This window comes from Equus przewalskii, chromosome 4 (genome assembly GCF_037783145.1).
Source record: "Equus przewalskii isolate Varuska chromosome 4, EquPr2, whole genome shotgun sequence".
In the NCBI taxonomy this organism is placed as follows: Eukaryota; Metazoa; Chordata; class Mammalia; order Perissodactyla; family Equidae; genus Equus; species Equus przewalskii.
In genome coordinates, this window is record NC_091834.1 from 18,458,415 (window position 1) to 18,477,065 (window position 18,651).

An 18,651-nucleotide genomic window follows, 5' to 3' on the forward strand; every position below is an offset into this window, starting at 1 on the left:
TTCCAAATGAGAAATTTACTGTCATTCGAGTTTGTATTCCCATCTCTTTCTCTCTAGCTGCTTTAAGATTTTTCCATTGTCCTGAGTTTTTGGAAGTTTAATTATGCTGTATTTTGGCATAGCTTTATTTGGGTTTATTCTGTTTGAGATTCACTTAGTTCTTGAATTTTTAGATTTACATTTTTTTGCCAACCTCAAATACTGTTTTTGATCCTACTCTCTCTCTTTTCTCTGCTTTTTAAATTGGGTAAATTCTGTTGTTCCATCCTCAAGTTCATTGATTCTCTTCTTTTTCATCTCCCCTCAACTATTGAGTACATTTAGTGAGTTTTTTTAATTTCTGTCATTTTACTTTTCTGTTCTAGAATTTCCACTTGGCTATTTGTTTTTTTTTTGCTGCTTCTATTTCTTTGCTGAGATTTTCAAATTTTTTTCATGTTTGAAGAGAATTCACAATTATTTGTTGAAACATCTTTGGATACCTATTGTCAGATAGTTCCAACCTCCTGATTCATTTCATCATTGGTCTCTGTTTATTGTCTTTTCTCTTGTAAGTTGTGATTATCCTGATTCTTGTGTGAAGGGTATTTTCAGTCGTGTGCCAGACATTTTGGGTATCATATTATGAGGCTCTGAATCCCGTCTAGCGCTCCTTTTTTTTTTTTAGCAAGCAATCCCTTTGCTGCAGTAAAGTGTGAGAACCAGACAGATATATATGTTTAGCTTTCCTCTTGGCCCTGCTGATGCCCTCCTGGCAAAAGTAGAGCCCTGCCCTACACTGCCTTGTTGCAGAGGGTGTGGATCAGCTCTCCCACTCAGCCATGCTGACGCGTGCATGGCAAACCAGGGCACCAACTCCCACTATCTCATTGCCCCTAAGTAGGGGATATAAGCTCAGCCTCCTTGGGCCCTGTTGACACTGGCGGACAGGTAGTAGAGTATCAACTGCTGTACACTGCACAGCCTCCTTCAGTCTCACTGATGCTAGGTAGGATGGAGGCTCAGCTCCCCACCAGGCCCACTGACAGGGCAGGGTGTGGAGGTGAAAGCAGAGTGCTGATAGCCCTGCTCCATAGGCCATGTTTAGTCTTGCTGCTGTTAGGTGGATGTAGAAGCTCAGCTTCTTGTTGGTCCCTCTTGATAGGGCAGGGGCTGCAGTAAAGCAGAGTGGTGACTAGTCCTGCCTCACTAAGTCTCATTGTGGCCAGGTAGCGGAGGCTCAGCTCACCTCTGGACCCCTGGTGGGGAAACCGGAGTGACACTTGTCTCTGTCAGGAAGCAGTGGAAGAGCAGCTTTCCCTGGAACCTGTTGAAACTGCAGAGAGTAGGGCAGTGCTTCCACTGGTGTTTGGCTGGAATGCGGTGGGTATTGCCAAAAGGTTTTCTTTTGTTAGGCCACCCTTTTCTGGGGCCTTTGGCTTTTCTTGTCTGCGCCTGTTGGCAATTCCCATGTGGAGGATTCTACAGTGCCTTGTCTGGGATCTCTGGGAGGCAGTATGGAAACTAGAGAACTCACCAGTGTCCTTTCTCATGTCCAAAGGCCCCTGGCATCCCCTGCCTTCTTCCCCCCATCTGAATCTTCCTGTGCTTGTTGTTGGGTGATGTCCTGGGAGTTTGGGTCATAAGGGAGAGGATCTGGCAGTGTTGAGGCTACTCCATCTTGGAGGAACCAGAATTTGGCCTCTGACTTTTTAACCACAACCTCAAAACCCAGTAGGTTATGGAATACTGCCTATGGACTACGGAAAGGAAAAGCTCTCTATATACCCCAAATTCTGTATTTAGTAAAGAGGTTGCTTATAAAGTAAACAGGCCACAGAGGTAGGTATATGTAGATTGTGGCTCATAAAACATATTGTTAACACATTCCTAGCAAAAAAGGATGCCAAAAGACTGTGATTTGAGAGATTAATCAAAAGTAAGATCACAAAAATATTGAATCCCCAGAATGAATAAAAGACCTTGGTGAACATTGGTCCCGGCAAAGCACATAGATTATGCAAATATTTGCATGCATGTAGTGAAAAAATTAATTGCAGGTCATGAATGATGCATGAAATAGAAAATACATAATGTAAAATATAATTCAATAATAATAATGTGTGTATGTAAAGAAAACCCTGGAAATTTTGCAATAATTAATATCAAAATGTGAGCACTAATTACCTCTGGCTGGTTTTGGATTGAATTATAATTTATTCCAATTTTGTTCTTCATCTGATTCTTTATTTAAAATCTTTGTCCTAAGAGTAGTAATAAATCTTGATATTGAGAAAAAAAATGTTTTTTCCAGGGGAGATTTAGAGAGAGAAGAGAGAGAGAATGCCATCAAAGTGTCTTCTAGTCATCAAAGTTCATTCATTTCTCTTAATATTCTGTCAGATTGAATTAACATTTTTATTCTTCCATATCTCACTGATGGTTCATAGCGAATTAATTAAAAGAACCAACTTTCGCATATATATTGATGCCAAGGCAAGTTTTTTATTTTCAGTATAGATGCTTACAGACATCTGGGCATTAATACTTGCAAAAATACATTTTATAGGAGGAATGAACCCTAATGTGACTACTTGAGTTGGAGACGAGTTAAGTGTCTTGCTATCATAATGGATGCTGGACAAAAGCACAGATGTGCATTTTTACAAATGACAAATATACAGAGTCTGGAAACCATAGAAGATGTAGTTATAATGAGAATACTAATTGAGAAAACTATACAGTTATACATTGCTGTGGGCCAATTCTTAGAAAAAAGCCAGAATATAAATGATAAGAATAATCAAACAAAAATCATTCAAATGTATTCAAAAATGTACATTTTCAAACATCATTTCTGAAAACCTTTGAAGTGACACTAGAGAGACCTGAGTGAGCTTCTTTACTCACTTGTGGTGCTGAAACCATGCTCCTGTCCTTGGACGAGCCTTGGACCTTTTGCTAACATGGTCTGCCCCCAGATTCTGTCATGCTACAGTTGTTACCTAAATACAGTTCTTGGCACACGCAATGCAATAGGAAAACAACCTAATTATAGAGACTGTCCACTGCAATAATGTTGTTTTTACAATGAGGAAATCAAAGAATCTAAGTGCAGAAAATGGAGAAATTAGGATCTAGAATATCAGGCTTGTAGATCTCACTATGCTACCAATGAAGTTTGGCCTTAGATAAGCCTCTAGAACTTTCCTCTGCCTCAGGTTCCTTCCCTGAGGATCCCTTCCCCAGGCCCTGCAGCTGTGCTTTCTCTATGCTAGGCTCTGTCCCAGGAAAGTCACGTTTGGCAGGACTCCTGATCTGTGAGACAGACTGTGTGGGCGTCCTTTCTCTCTTTGGATCTGTGGGAGGAGCTGTGATTTCTTTTCTTTTTTTTTTTTTTAAAGATTGGCACCTGGGCTAACAACTGTTGCCGATCTTTTTTCTTTTTTTTTTCTGCTTTATCTCCCCCAAACCCTCCCGGTACATAGTTGTATATCTTAGTTGCAGGTCCTTCTAGTTGTGGGATGTGGGACGCTACCTCAACATGGCCTGACCAGCGGTGCCATGTCGCGCCCAGGATCCAAACCCTGGGCTGCTGCAGCGGAGCGCGTGAACTTAACCACTCGGCCACGGAGCCGGCCCCCGGAGCTCTGATTTCTGAAGTCCCACTGTCTGAAGGAGCAAAGGGCTGTGGAGAGAGGGATAGAGTGTGTGAGTGGGCCTGGGCACCACAGTTGCTCCTCCCTGCTGCCTCTTGTTCAGGGGCCCAGGGAACAACAGGACTCGCTTCTGCTTATGTCGTCTTTGTTCTTTCTCTTGTTATCTTTCATTTTTGAGAAACTAGGCACAGTCTCCTATTTAAGTGACTCTAGGGCCCTCCCCCTTTTTGCAAAATACAAACAAAATCTCAGCACCGATGTCAAGAAGTGTTAGCTTGGTTTTGAAATAGGTCTAATCCTTCAGAGTTGCTTCTACAGAATAACTGCAATTCTGAAAGCATCTAATGTAGTGATAGCCAAATTGCAACAGCAACATTAAAAGCTCACCAACCCTTTGTAAACCAAAAAGCTGCGTGCGTTTCCCCGGCGCACGCTTTCCGCCCCCACCCTAAAGGGGGCCACTGCCTTGCAGTTGGTGGGCAACCCCCTGGATCTGCCTTCCTCCTGCTCAACAGCACTGTGCTGGAGATCCATGAGTATCATCAGACTGGATCCTTCCCCAGGGAGCTCCCTGCATCCGTCCTCACTCTGATCCTGAAACCCTCTTTGGTACCGCGGTCCTTGTCCTTTGGCCTAATGTATAGTCCTGTCTGTGGGCTGCATCCCACCAGGTGTGGAGAAATCTGAGGGAGGACCTGCTCATTACCCACCCATCAGCATGCTGCTACACAGTGGGCCCCTCATTGCCATAGAGGGAATGAATTCTTGGTCCTTAGAAGGAAGAAGTGTCAAATTTCTATTTAACCCTTGGTAAAACTCCATTGATGTCTGGTGGCCAGATTTCCACCACCAAAATCAGAACAAAATCAGGAGTTGTTTGACTTCAGACCTGACAGTGGCACGCTGTCTTACAAAAGCTAGCGGTAAATACCCAGTGGGGGACTCTAGTCTCTGAAAGCAAGTTGGAAGATTTTCCTGCTTATATGATGGTCTTTCTTCTTAAACACTGTGGTCTAAAGCCCTTTCTTTCCCCATATTTTGCTTTTTAAAGAGAATTTCTTAATTTCATAGCTGATGTGGAAGGGCCGTGAAGCGAGATTTAGTGTAATGGCAGACTTAGAAAGAAGTGTGGGGGAGTCTTCCTGTTGCACTGAGCACTGAGCGGGAGGGCTGTGTTCCAGGGCCGCTAGGATTCCCTGTGGGCCCTGGGAGAGGAAGCACAGAGCATGTGTGCCTCTTCCAAAGATTATATTTAAATATTTACTGTGTATAAAATATGTAAAGTATAGACCTGGAAAGCCAGTGCCGAATGACAAGCTGTGGCCCCTCTGAATTATTGATGAGGGGAGGGCCCCAGGGAGGAAGGGGCAGCTGCTGCACTTTGTGGGGTTCAGGTATTTGTACCAGTGGCTTCATATTTCCCAGAGCCAGGGTGGGGCAGAACCTGGAGAGACTTATATTCCAGGAACAAAAGGACAGGAAGAGGAGGCAGGATGGGTGCCATGGACGGGCTCCCTCTAAGGCCCATTACATGAAATGCATCCGCTTCTCTCCCCTGCTGCCATAGTTGAGGCTTCATTTTTGTGTTAGCATGTTGATGGCACCCACAGTGTCTCTCAGTGTAGAGGGAAGTTTTTCAATGTCCTGTGTGCCGATAGGTGATTTGATAGGAGAGGCACAGACTTGGGACTCTGGATACACGGGTGCTGCCTTTGTCAGGAACAGGTTACTCTCCAGGAAATTTGCCATATTCCTCTACTCATGTTTCAGCTTCTGGAAAACAAGAGTGCGTCCAAGCTGGACCGCTTCATGGGGCTCTTTTCCTTGGAGAAATCTACAATGGTAGGATGCTGCAAGCTGACTTGCAAAGAAATGCATGCACTGGTTGTACTAGTTTCTTTGACACAGAATTTCATCATCAGTTTCCTGAATGAGAAAATGTATTATGAAAATATCCAGAATAGGGTCTGGCACATAGGGGAATTGCTAACGACAGGAGCAGTCAATCATTTCATCAGTGAGCCAGGGAGCCAGAGCTACTCTCACCTTCTAGATTAAAACCCTAAAAGGTTGACACCAATCCAGGAGAGGTGCAAAATGAAGGGCAGTAAATTTCTCGACAGAGGAAAGCTTGTACATAAAGCAAATAGTAGATTTGCAAATAGCAAAAATATTGTTTTTGATCTTTCAGCCATGACTCTAACAATTTAAAGTAAAAAAGATATTTAGGCAACCTGATCAAAAGAAAGATCCAACCATGATGGCTTAAAATTTTATTATTGAACCCGCCATAAAAGTATTTGCAGCTTTTCACTGCAGAAAGAGCAGAGTGGGGCATTTGACCTCCAGCCCGTCTTCTTCCCACTGTACAAAAACATTCCTTGAAAAATCAGAAGTGTGTGCTGAAGTGAGGTGCATGATATGCCCATAGGAAAATGGGTTTTGGCATCTGCAGCCCAAGGCTGGAATCCCAGCTACATCACCGGCTTCCAGACCTGGGAACGTTTCTCAAATTCTGCACTTCAGAAGCTGCTTCTGTAAATGGGCATAATAATAACCATGTGATGGAGCTCCTTTATAGGAATTTATGCAAATGGCCTCGTGTTCTGCACAACACGTAACACATGACCTGGGGTCAATTTTCATGTACTTTTGGATACCAGCCCCTTCTCTCTACTCACAAGTATGTAAGGATCAGGACCTGAAAACTGCCTCTCCCTTCCCTTTACATCTCTTGGTCTTTCTGCAGTAAGTTGTTCAGAAATTAACATCATGAGTGAACAGACGTGAGAAGGGAGAGGCTGGACAAGGAAGTCTAAGGGAAAGGTGGAATGCTCTGCAGTTGAGGGAGTATGGAAATGTGATTACAGTCAAGCTTTTCAAGTGGGAATATTGGGAGAATAGGATAACATGAGCATTTTGGACTTTATTGTAAAGGGTATCTAGGTCTAAAGAATATAGACTCTATATTTGTCTTTCTGGACATTCTCTAGGGCTGCTGAAGGGAGGATTAGGGATGTTGGGGAGAGGCGAGCTGAGTGGCGATATAGTCAGGATGGTCCAGGAAGGGATGTGATGTCGTGAATGAGGCCTGGCCACGTGGCATGGAGATGAGGTGGAAGTGAAAGAACTTGACAACTTCTTGGATATATGGGGTTAAGAAGAGGGGAGATGAGGGTGACATAATTTTTGAGACTGGTGACTGGGAGGATGATGGTAGATCCATAAGGTAGTGGATAAGTTGAGGGAACAGCATGTTGGCAGGCTGAGGATAGGTTTTGCTTTGGGTTTAACACACCCAAGGGTATGTAGGGGCAGATGTATAGAAAATATCCATCACAGTCATGGGAGGCTTGAGAAGATGCAAGGAGCATGTGAGGCTACAGGGAGAAGAGAGCCGAGAGTGGGACTCCTGGCCATGTCTGTATTTCTTCTAGATGAGGAGAAGAATTCAGCTATGAAGGGCATTCTGTTTCACCCCAACAGGATATACTGCAGTTCATTCCTGGTGCTAACCATCTGGAGTAAATGCAGACCCCAAAAGTCAATGTGTTCACTTCAGATGCCAGCTGTACTTCCAGGGTCCCAGGTCACCCTCACTTGTGACAAGCTGGCTATAAATTTGAGGGTTCCCATGACCCTGTCAGTTTTGATAATTCCCTAGAATGGCCTATAGAACTCCGGAATACACTATGCTTACAATTACAGCTTTATTTTAAAGGATGCAAATTAAGAGGACCAGCCAAATGAAGGGATGCACAAGGTGAGTTCTGGGAGAGATGCAGACTTCCATACTCCCTTCTTGTGGAATAGAGCATGTTACCCTCCACAAAGCCTCAGGTTCCAGAGTTTTCCTTGGGGTTTCGTTACATAGGTGTAGGGGAGCAGAATTTGCCACCTCAAGATGTGTCTCTTTGGCATGGGGATTATTTGGGGCTAGTTCTTTTTTGTTGCTGTTGAGGAAGATTGGCCCTGAGCTAACATCTGTTGCCAATCCTCCTCTTTTTGCTTGAGGAAGATTGTCTCTGAGCTAACATCTGTGCCAATCTTCCTCTACTTTATATGTGGGACACCACCCCTACGTGGCTTGATGAGTGGTGTGCATCTCCATGCTGGGAGCCAGACCCAGGGACCATGGGCCCCCAAAGCAGAGCAGGCAAGCTTAACTACTACACCACTGGGCTGGGCCCCTGGGCTGGTTATGTTTAAAAAACCACAGACATGGGACAAGCCCTGAAAACCAAGTAGAAGTTACCCTTTGTAAGAGACATTTACATTTGTAAGGGAAATCTCCATTTCCCTTACAGCTAAAGGTGTCTCCCTCTCTGTACCAGGAAGAGAGAGATGACGTTATCTCTAGAAACTCTTATTGGTGGGGAAGGCAAGGAGTTAAATCTGCATAATAACCTTACTCATGTTTACTGTGCTTTTCTGGTAATCTCCCATAACTGACTTCCCCAACCCCCACTGTCCTCCTTTGTCTTTAGCAGAAGATGGTCTTTAAGGTGACACCCTCAGCCATTTTGGGGAGTTACTCAGCTTTCCTGGGTTTCTCCCAAGTATGTGTGTTATTAAACTTTGTTTGATTTTCTCCTGTTATTCTGTCTCATGACAATTTAATTCTTAGACCAGCCAGAAAGACCTAGAGGCTGGAGGAATTGCCTTCCTCCTGTTGACACAAATAATCCATAACCAACCTATAAAGCTAAATTGGAGTGAGTTTATTATGAGCCAAAGTGAGGATTATAACCCGGGAGGGCCTTAGAAGGCATGCCAGAGAAGCATGAGTTTCAGCACAGTCTTATATCATTTTAGAACAAAGAAGATACATTAAACACACCTAGGATACATTTTCAAAGAGGTATTCAGTCCAAATTAGCAGGTCAATGTGATCATGATGCCAGGAAAGGGACTAATCCAGGCCTTACCAATAGGACGCTACCCATAGAGTGGGTGATGTTACCAATAAGACGTAGGAGGGGAAGTATATATTCTTTATCTCAAGAGAGATTCCTGACTTTAATGGATAAGCAGATGTACAATGTATGTGTGATAGGCCATAAGTCAGGCTTTCTAGTTCAAGCCAAATTGGTTGTGAACTCGAATAGTTACCCCATATACCTCAATATGTGAAAATCTCTTGTCACTACTCTACATAACGTGGTGAAGAAATCACTGGCTGAGTGATTGAACTCAGTTTCCAGCCCTCTCTCCCTGCAGAGGTCAGGCTGGCCCAAATTTCAACCCTCTAATTATATGCTTTTTTATATTTTTTGAACCTGCCTCCTTGGACCAACTTCTCCCTCCAAAACATTACAGACCGAGTCCATTTCCTGTGCTCCATGATAATTCTTTAGCTTTCTGAAGACGTTTTCATGCTGCTTCTTGCCCCAGGGCTATGTTTGTGTATTTTCAGGTTAAACAAGTCCAATATTCTCCTGTGTCCCTAAAATAATATCCAAAAATAATCCAAACCCTCACTCAGCTAACCACATTTCTCTGGATGCTTTCTCATCTAGGGTGCTCTCATTCATATGCGCAGCCTGGAGTAGCATTGCAAATCTGCTCCCACCATCTCCAACACCCTGTGGGACACTTGCCGCATTTGGGCAGGATCCCATACTTTTACAAGAACTGTTTCAAGTCCATTAGCTTCTGGACAACCTCCTGACAAGGTTGGCTGATGCTGGGCTGCTCACCACATGCAAGGCCACCTGTGAGTCAGCACATTAGCTAGAATTGATGGGAGCTGGCAGATACTGTAAGGAGGTGGGTAGAAGTCAAGTTCAGGGGAGGACATACAGATAAGGGAAAAACAGGTGTACGTTATGGGTCCAGACAGGCAAGGGATCAAGACCATGTAATTCAGTTCATGACAAATGTGGAAATCAAGCCCAGGATATAGGAAGCTACAACACAGGCATTCCAGTGGAAGCCTGGTACAGAACATCTGGACAATATTAACTTACAGTTAAAGAAATTGTTCTGGAAAACTGTACAGGGAATTTGCTGAACCAATAGCTCCTACTATTCCTTTGCTGTGAAACGACTTGCTTCAGTGTGTGGCTGAGCCCATGATCGAAGAAGAAAAGGCTGGCAGAGCTGGAGAGGGGAGCAGGTGGCAAATGGACAGAAATCAAGATGCCTGGTGACAAAACTGTTGGGATTTTGGAGCACTGTCTTTTCACACTCCATGCCTTTTAATTTATTTAAGTTTACTTATACCCCATGGTGTTTCTGTAAAGACTTAATGTGCCCTCATGAGCGAATGCAAGATACAGACAATAGGCTAAATTAAGTGAGCCAAAACAAGAAGAAAAATGTGGGAGCAACACATGAAATGGAGCCAGGACATTGTGCCTGTTGTGATGGCCTCCACTTTCAGGCCACATGCTTAGTTCCAGACGTTTGAAACAACCAATCAGAAAAGGGGAGATTGGTTAGTCTCACAGTTGACAATAAGATGAAACACCATTTGCGTGAAGTTTGGAGTTCTTGATACAACATTGACTGGATTTGGCTGGGGTGGGAGAGCACACTGTGTGATGTTGTGAACAGCCTGCATGATAAAACCCTCTAGTTGATAAGTTGATGGCAATTTCTCCATATTGGCAGCTGGTATTACACTAATACGCAAGCCCCAAAAAGCAAACAAAGAAAAACAAAAAACTCCAAAAACAAAAGTGAACCAATGAAATGGTTCAGTTTTCTGTCTAGATTTGGCTTGATCTGGAGGTGAATTTTTGAGTATTGACTTGGTTTCCATAAAAATAATCCTCTTTTCGTGTTGTTATTTAGCCTGTCTGAGCCTGTTTCCCCACAGTAAAATATGGATAACACGTTACTTAGGCCCCAGGGATGCTTATAATGATTAGACAATAAAAGAGAGGAACATGTTAGCACAGTGCCTGTCATGTAACACATGTTCAATACATGCTGGTTATTTCTGACAACAGCAGTAACTACAAAAATCCCAGCACAAACTGGCTGAATTGCAGATGGGATTTGCCATTCTGAGGTGCTAAGGGACCATGCCCGGGCAAAACTGACAGGAGATAGCTTATGTGCAGGAGATACAGAGGGTCTGCGTGGTTTGGCAGTGGGCTGTGTGCTTACTATGCATTGGAGGGCTCACTTTTCAATTTGTCTTTCACAGGAATAACACTCTATAGCCATCCGTATGGAGGGGCCCTGCTGAATGAGGACAAGATGTGAGTTTAAGGAACGCTGGGGGGAGGGTGATGCCAACTATGGAGCAAAATCTTTGTGCGACTTAGGGGTTTTGATCCCTCTTCTGCATTTTCCCTGAGTGACATTGGCATGTATAATTAGTGCCACGAAGCTTGGGCGTTTCTTTGCAAAGTATGAGGAAAAGGATTACTGAAAGAGGAAGTGCGTTGACTGAGCTTAAAACAGATAAGCATGTCATGCAACTGTATTTCTAAGTAGAAATTGTTCTCAGGAGATATTTCTGTGAAGCTCAGGGGATCCCACATCTTCCAGACACTTTTTTTGGTTAAAATCTTAAAACATAGCATTCGTATAGGCACACAGAGTAATATCTCCTTGAAAATTTCTCATGCCAGACTTTCCTCATGGTCCAGATCGAGACATGGGTGGTGATAAAGCCAGAGTTCTTTATGTACAGAATTGTGTCAGTCCTCATTGTCTTATAAAAGGTGAAATGCTTCTGCCTGTCTTCTCCTTTTTGCCATCTCCCTTCCCTATCACACAGTTGACAAACTTTTAGTAAAAAATGGAAAATAAGTATTTATGTATTTCCTATGACCTACCAAACTGAGTCAGAGAACACAAATCTGCCTAATGGGTGTTCTCTCCTTAAGTCATTGACATGGCAGGAAGCACACACTACAGTTTGTCCTTATGTTCATGTGCTGATTTTCAGGATTCTACCATTAGCAGTGTCCCTCACCTGCCCAGAATTCTAGGTGTAGGAGCATTGGCGTCTGTTATAAAACAAGATGTGATGGATAGGAAGGCGTGGACTGTTTGTGATGAGCCTTTTCACCATGTCGGCCACCTGAAAGACTGCCTGTTCACTGACGGTTCCTAAAGAGGGGCTTGTGATTGACTTGAGAGATGTAGTAATGCTCCAATTAAAAAATGACTAAGAAAGTGTACAGTGTATGGTAGTACAAAAACACCTCCATCTATCGCAGACTATTTTTGCTATTTGAGAGACTAAATTCAGAGATGGTCTGGTGATGTGTGGAGCTATAGCTAATACCTACCCACCTGCCTCCCACAGGGCTTGCTGCCCAGCAAGGTGGTCCCAATATGGGCAAAGGCCACAGCTCGCCGCAGATGCCGCTCTGCAAATGTCTTTCATCTTGATGGGGAGTCGAACTCAGTGGTCAAGAGGAGGCTTCAGACAGGCGGACTCTGAAATGTCCCTCAATTTTGCACTCCTCAGTTCTTTCTTCTATACAGGAATCCCTGCCTCAAAAGGCCATTGAGGGGACTTAATGAGAGAATCCAGGCCTTCAGCCAATATGCCTTGCTGATCATAAGTTCTTAATTCAGGATTTCACTGCTGTGTCCTCATCAATGATTGTTACTAACAGAAAGAAGACTCGTGTTCTTTGTCTAACATCTGACAAGCTGCCTCTTCTGCCTGCAGCCTGGAGAGTATCCGTCAGTGTGGTGTTGCCCTCTGCATCGTGCTGGGGTTCTCTATCCTGTCTGCATCAATTGGGAGCTCCATAGTGAAGGACAGGGTGACCGGAGCCAAGAGGTTGCAGCACATAAGTGGCCTGGGCTACAGAACGTACTGGTTCACTAACTTTCTGTACGACATGGTAAGATTTGGGAATGATGTTCCATGTGCCTCCACATCGGTCATGTATTTAAGAGTGTGTGTGTGTGTGTGTGTGTGTGTGTCTGTAGGAGGCTGGCTACTTCAGACTCTCCACAAAAGAAGGGGTCATTTTATTGGAAAGCACATTTCAGGTTAAGTCACCTTTACTTATCACTATCAGGCATTTACAATTGCTTCATAAAAGAGAAGACTGACAAGCCACAGGCTAGAGATCTGGGAAATTAGGAACCTGCACAGAAATACAAAGCATCCTACCTGGAAAATGAGAAAAGAGTGGCCTTTAATATGTTCCTTTTAAGGGGATGGAAGGGACAGAGGAAAATTGTTAGAAGTGATCTGTCACCTGCCTGTCCACCACCAGCTCCAGAGTGACCAGAGCCCCTAATATGTGTCCTGTCTTGGCATGTCCTGCATGTGGTCAGCTCTCCAGTGGAAGCCCTCCAGCTCACTGTCCTTAAGAGGCCAAGAACAATGCAGTGTTATTCGTTCCCTAGAGTTTAAGACACTCAACTGGAATCAAAAACCACATCTTCAGGTCAATGCCTACTTTCATTGTCACATAGAGTTGTCCTTTCTAGGAAAGTGATATCCTTGTCCTCATGACGGCTCATCCTATGTCACGGAATTATTTACTCAGTCAACAGATGGCAGGGAGACCTGACATTTACCAAGAACCTGCCAGATGCCACACTAGCTGCACAGAATGGTGTGTTAACACATTGGGCTCCTGTAATGACTACTTTGACTTGGCTTAGAATTTAGCTGATTTATTTCCTTTTGAACATGTAACAATTTACTTGTTATAGTTTACATGGGTCACACCTAAATGACTTCACCCTAGTCAAAGTTTCCCCCAAACCTGCCTGACGAGAGAAATCACCTGGGGCACTGAGGAAAAGTGGCATTTCCCTGGGCCTGTCCTTCATTCATGATTCTGTTCTATAAGTCTGGTGGGACTTAGAATCTGCATTTTAGTCAGCACCCGAAGAAGTTTATGAATCTCAGCCAAGATCGAGAGAAATTCTGTCTTTCTTCAACCCCTTTGTCTTTCCTGGAGGACATTCTTGAAGCAAGAGAGAGGAAAGGACTCATCCAAGGTCATCTGTCCAGTTAGCACAGAGCCAGCTTTGCAGCTCCAGCCTCTGAGTCCTGGTTCAGTTCCATTCCTAGGACCGCACACTCCTGCTGGCCGCTCCACTCTTAACACACGTTCCCTTCAATGACATGCAGTGACCACAGCCTTCCCAGAGATGGGGAAGGGAGGGCCACATTTCCAAGACACCAGGAAGATTCAAAGTCTCCAAAACCCCGAGTCTCTGCTCTTTTCTGCAGTCCTCGGATATTACCTCCATATCCCTCCCACTGCACGTGGCTCCTCTTCATCCCTTGACGTTTGCTGTGGGGTTTAAGGGTGGGAGGATTACGTTTGTCTTGGTTGATTGTCTTCCACTTCATCCAATCATCCCCTGCCTATTCGCTTCAATGTCTCATTTAATGGACATGTTTGAGGACCTGCATGAGTCAAGGTGTATCCAGGGTGCTGCGAATAAAGCTCTGAACAAGGCAGAGAAGACCTCTCCCCTCACAGAGTTTATGTTCTTATAGGAGGAATCAGCAAACAAATAAAGAAACAAATCAATACACAAGACACAATTGCCTCGCGACTAGATTTATTGAGAGAGCGAAAGAAGATTTTAAATCAGGAGGTCAAAGCAGGACTCTGAGGAAGTGACATTTAAGCTGAGATGTGAAAAGTAAGAGGGAGCTAAGCATGTGGATGGCGCTGAGGAAGAACTCTGCCGCCAGAGGCTCCAACAGAAGAGGGAGCTGGTGTGCGAGAGTCCCCGAGGAAGGCCCTGCTGTCGTCAGCCTCTGGGGAGCACTGCAAGGCGAATGGGTAGGGAGGCAGGGAGCTCCTCAAAGCGGGTTATAAGGCAGGGTGAGGGGTCTGTCCTCGGTTCTAAGTGTGAAAAGAAGCCATGTTTGGTGGAAAGTGTCTAGATCCCTAGGCCTTTCTAGAAGGAGATGGGTATGGGTGGCTGTATTAGTTTACTTGCGCCACTGTCGAAAAACTCCACAAACTGGGTGGCTTCAACAACAGAAATTTATTTTCTCAGTTCTGGAGGCTGCAAGTTTCAGATCAAGGTGTCACAGAGTTGGTTTCTCGTGAGGCCTCTCTTCTAGGTGTAGATGACCACGTTCTCTCTCTGTCCTCACACAGTATTCCCTCTGTGCAGGTCTGTGTCCTCATCTCATTTGATAAAGACACCGGTCAGACCCACCCTAATGGCCTCGTTTCACCTTCATCACCTCTTTAAAGTTCCTATCTCCAAATGCAATCACATTCTGAGGTCCTGGGGTGTCAGCATATGAATTTAGGGGGACACAATTCAGCCCCAAACTGTGGCTTTCCAGGACTCACTCCACTGCTACAAAACTTGTGATGTGCAAAACAGGAAATACATTTAAGTAGAAGTTGAGGGGCCAGCCCGGTGGCGCAGCAGTGAAGTTCCGCTTCAATGGCCCAGGGTTCGCCAGTTCAGATCTCTGGTGTGGACATGGCACAGCTTGCCAAGCCATGCTGTGGCAGGTGTCCCACATATAAAGTAGAGGAAGATGGGCACGGATGTTAGCTCAGGACCAGTCTTTTTCAGCAAAAAGAGGATTGGCGGCAAATGTTACCTCAGGGCTAATCTTCCTCAAAAAAAAAAAAAAAAAAGATTCATTGGGCCGGCCCCGTGGTGCAGTGGTTAAGTTTACACGTTCCACTTCGTTGGCCCTGGGTTCACTGGTTTGGATCCCTGGTGCGGACATGGTACCACTTGGCATGCTATGCTGTCGTAGGCGTCCCACATATAAAGTAGAGGAAGATGGGCACAGATGTTAGCTCAGGGCCAGTCTTTCTCAGCAAAAAGAGGAGGACTGGCACCGGATGTTAGCTCAGGGCTAATCTTCCTCAAAAAAAAAAAAAAAGTTGAAATGAAAACTTCAGGATAAAGAGATAATGATAAATATGCCCGTCTGATGTAACAGGTCCCCCTTTGTCTTTTTATTTTCTCAGCTCTTTTACTTGGTTTCCGTCTGCCTGTGTGTCGCCGTTATTGTCGCCTTCCGGTTAACAGCTTTTACTTTCCGCGAGAACTTGGCAGCCACGGCCCTCCTGCTGGTACTTTTCGGGTATGTGATGAGAAACACTGCTGCAGAATTATGGTTTGTTTTCTGAAAGAGAAAACCCCCGGGATGGCTTTGAACCTGCTGTCTGCTTCATGATTTTCTCTCTTTTCAAGCAATTACGTTGCTTCTACAAGGGACGCTGAGCAAACAAGCTGGAGCAAGATGCTGACTGCCCCGTGGAGGGGGCGGGCTGACATGGCTGTAATGGAGATGGCATTGGCCCTGTCTCAGACAGGCCCTTGAGCTGTTTGACAAACTTGTGCAGTTGGAAATGGATTCTCTGTTACTCTCACTTCGACATTAATCTGGAGCTCAAACACATAATCCAGTCAGCTCTAAAATTGCCTTTGAGGAGATTCTCTCATGAAGCCCTATGTCTCACATATTTTCCCTCTCCTATGATGTTAGTAGTTTGGAAATGTTTTGTCTAACTTATATAACTCATTCTCAGAGGAAAAATAACAAAAGCAAAAAATTCATTTGAAAAATTTCTCATTTATACACACGAGTCAGGATCGTTTCTAGTGGTCCCCAAATTATACCTACTTGGTATCAGGAATATATAATAGCATATCTTTTTATTGCTATGCCTCTGTCTATATCCAGGTGCAGGGGAGGAAGACATTTCCTCTACCCATTCTAGGTTCTTCTGGCTGGACAACGAATTAAAATCACAAGTCAGAATAACAGGAGAAAATTAAACAAAGTTTTATAACATGTATACATGGGAGAGACTCAGGCAAACTAAGTAACTTCCCAAAATGGCGGAGGTTCTTACCTTAAATACCATCTTCAGCTACAAAGGAAAATGTTGGAGGAGGGGTCAGTTATGGGTGATTACCAGAAAAGCACAGTAAACAAGAGTCAGGTTATTATGCAGATTGAAGTCCTTGCCTTCCACCTTGATAAGAGTTTCTAGAGATAAGGTCATCCCCCTCTTCCTGGTACAGAGAGAAGACACCTTTACAGACGGAGATTTCCTTTACAATGTAAATGTCTCTTACAAAGTGTAACTTGTACTTTTCAGAGTTTCTCTCATGTCTGCAGTTTTTAAAAGTTACCAGCCCAAAATAATCCTTTTGCCAAAGAGACATATCTTGGGGTGGCCAATTCCAACCCCCAACACGGTCTAAGTGTACGAGAGATACTTGCTAATAGTAGGAAAAATAATTAACATACTAATTCATTATAATTCAAGGCTAACAATTTTTTTAAAGAAAGCATTCTGCTTTATTTAAGCCAAAGATTACAAGTAAAATGACTTTTACACAGATCACAGTTTTATCAATGACCCCAAACATCCAATTAGAGGATAGAGTTTAACTCAAACAAGTATATGTCATTATTAGAGGAGTAGCTATATAAATGGATAGATGGATAGATGGAGGAGACAGAGAGACACACAAACCTTTTTGGGAATATTGATATTGCCACTCACTAACTCTGGCCTTGGAAATATTAATTAACTCTCTCTAAGCCTCTGTTTCTTCCCTGTAGAACTCCAATTCTGTTGCTCTGAAGATTAAATTAGGTGGTTCATATAAACCTCACATATAATGACTAGCAAAATTTCCCATTAAATTAATTTTAGCCATATCGTTACTATTAGAATTATTTTGGTGTTTACAGGATATTATGATTTAAGCTATAAAAAATGCTTGTGGCAGACACATGTTTACTATACTCAATCAGAAATTTATGTTCTCGGATATAAAGATCTATATATGTGAATCCTAGTTCTAAGGACATGGTTTGATTTCAGTTTATTGGTCTAGTTAAATAGAAAGTGTTGTCATGGTGCCTTGAAGTGTGATTAAATAGACTGTGCTATAAATTATTTTTGAACTTCAGGAGAGCAGATTTCATTAAGTTTAAAGTAAGGTAAAACTTAGACAAAATCAAGTGGTTAGAAACTTGTAAGAAGCACATTTTTAGTTTCCATTCGCCTTGTTTTGCTTGTGAGCCCCTTTAAGAGCCTGAATTAAGCTAAGAATTCTCATCACGTGCATGACTACGGCATTTCAAGGAATTTCAGGTGATTGGCAGGTCTCTTGAAGCTCATTCATAGGCCACCAGGGGTGACACACCTCAAGTGAAGAAGTCTTAGGTTAGAGGGACTGGGAGGAGCTGAAAAGATAACGAATGCACCCCGTGCTGGAGGTCAGGCTAATTCCAGTGAGGAAGAGCCAAAGAGACGCTGGCTAGAATCACAGGCTGACACCTGAGAGGCTGTGGATTAGTCCAGGTTTAAATGGTAGCTCCTTCTTCACTGGATCCCAACCATGCACACGACCCGAACAGTGATCCTGCAACAGGAGGAGTGAGGCTCTGTGGGGTGCCACTGGCTGTCTCCCAGCACCCTGGTGGACAGGAGCGTCCACTCAACTCTCTTGTACCCACAAGAGTGCGGAAGTGCGTGGTGCCCAAGAACAATCTCAGGAGGCCAAGTCCCAGAGTGAACTGAAACCTAAGAACATGGTCAGAAATTAACCTGGCCATTTAATGGTTTGGAATCTGAAGATTTTGGGGACCAGGTAACTGAATGGAGTCTCATAAGAGATAAAAGAGGAAAATAAGACCTAAAAAGGTCAGAGAGAAAAGAGAATCTAACTTACACAAAAAATTGAAACCTTAAAAACATATTTAGTGCTAAAGGATTGTGAAGATGAGGTCACAAATCCTATTCTGTGTCTTAGAAAATTCCCACAGTGTAGGGAAGGGGCCAAATTTCAAAGGAAGGAAAACTCAAAAATTCTAGAATAATTGTGAACAGTATGTGAATATCCAGCAAATTCTAAAATCATTGAAATGATATTATATTTTAATAAAACAATAAAGACTGTTGAAAGCCACCATAGGTTTCACTAAAAAGTAAATTATGCTCTGCAAAGCAATTTAATTGTTTTCTTAAAAAATTTAAAAAAAAAACAGGGAAACTGAAGCTGCCAATATATTGATTTGAATCAAGTATTTGGAAGGTAACTAATGAACATGTAGTAA

The 18,651-nt window shown here is 43.5% G+C and overlaps 1 protein-coding gene across 1 annotated transcript in view; it reads left to right on the top strand.

The window, feature by feature from the left end:
* Positions 1-18,651, top strand: part of ABCA13 (ATP binding cassette subfamily A member 13) — a 415,069-nt gene that overhangs the window by 299,532 nt on the left and 96,886 nt on the right. Inside the window, exons 49-51 of the mRNA XM_070615568.1 lie at positions 10,795-10,849; positions 12,280-12,457; positions 15,539-15,654. Of these exons, the coding sequence (XP_070471669.1) occupies positions 10,795-10,849; positions 12,280-12,457; positions 15,539-15,654 (349 nt within the window). The remainder of the gene's footprint in view (positions 1-10,794; positions 10,850-12,279; positions 12,458-15,538; positions 15,655-18,651) is intronic.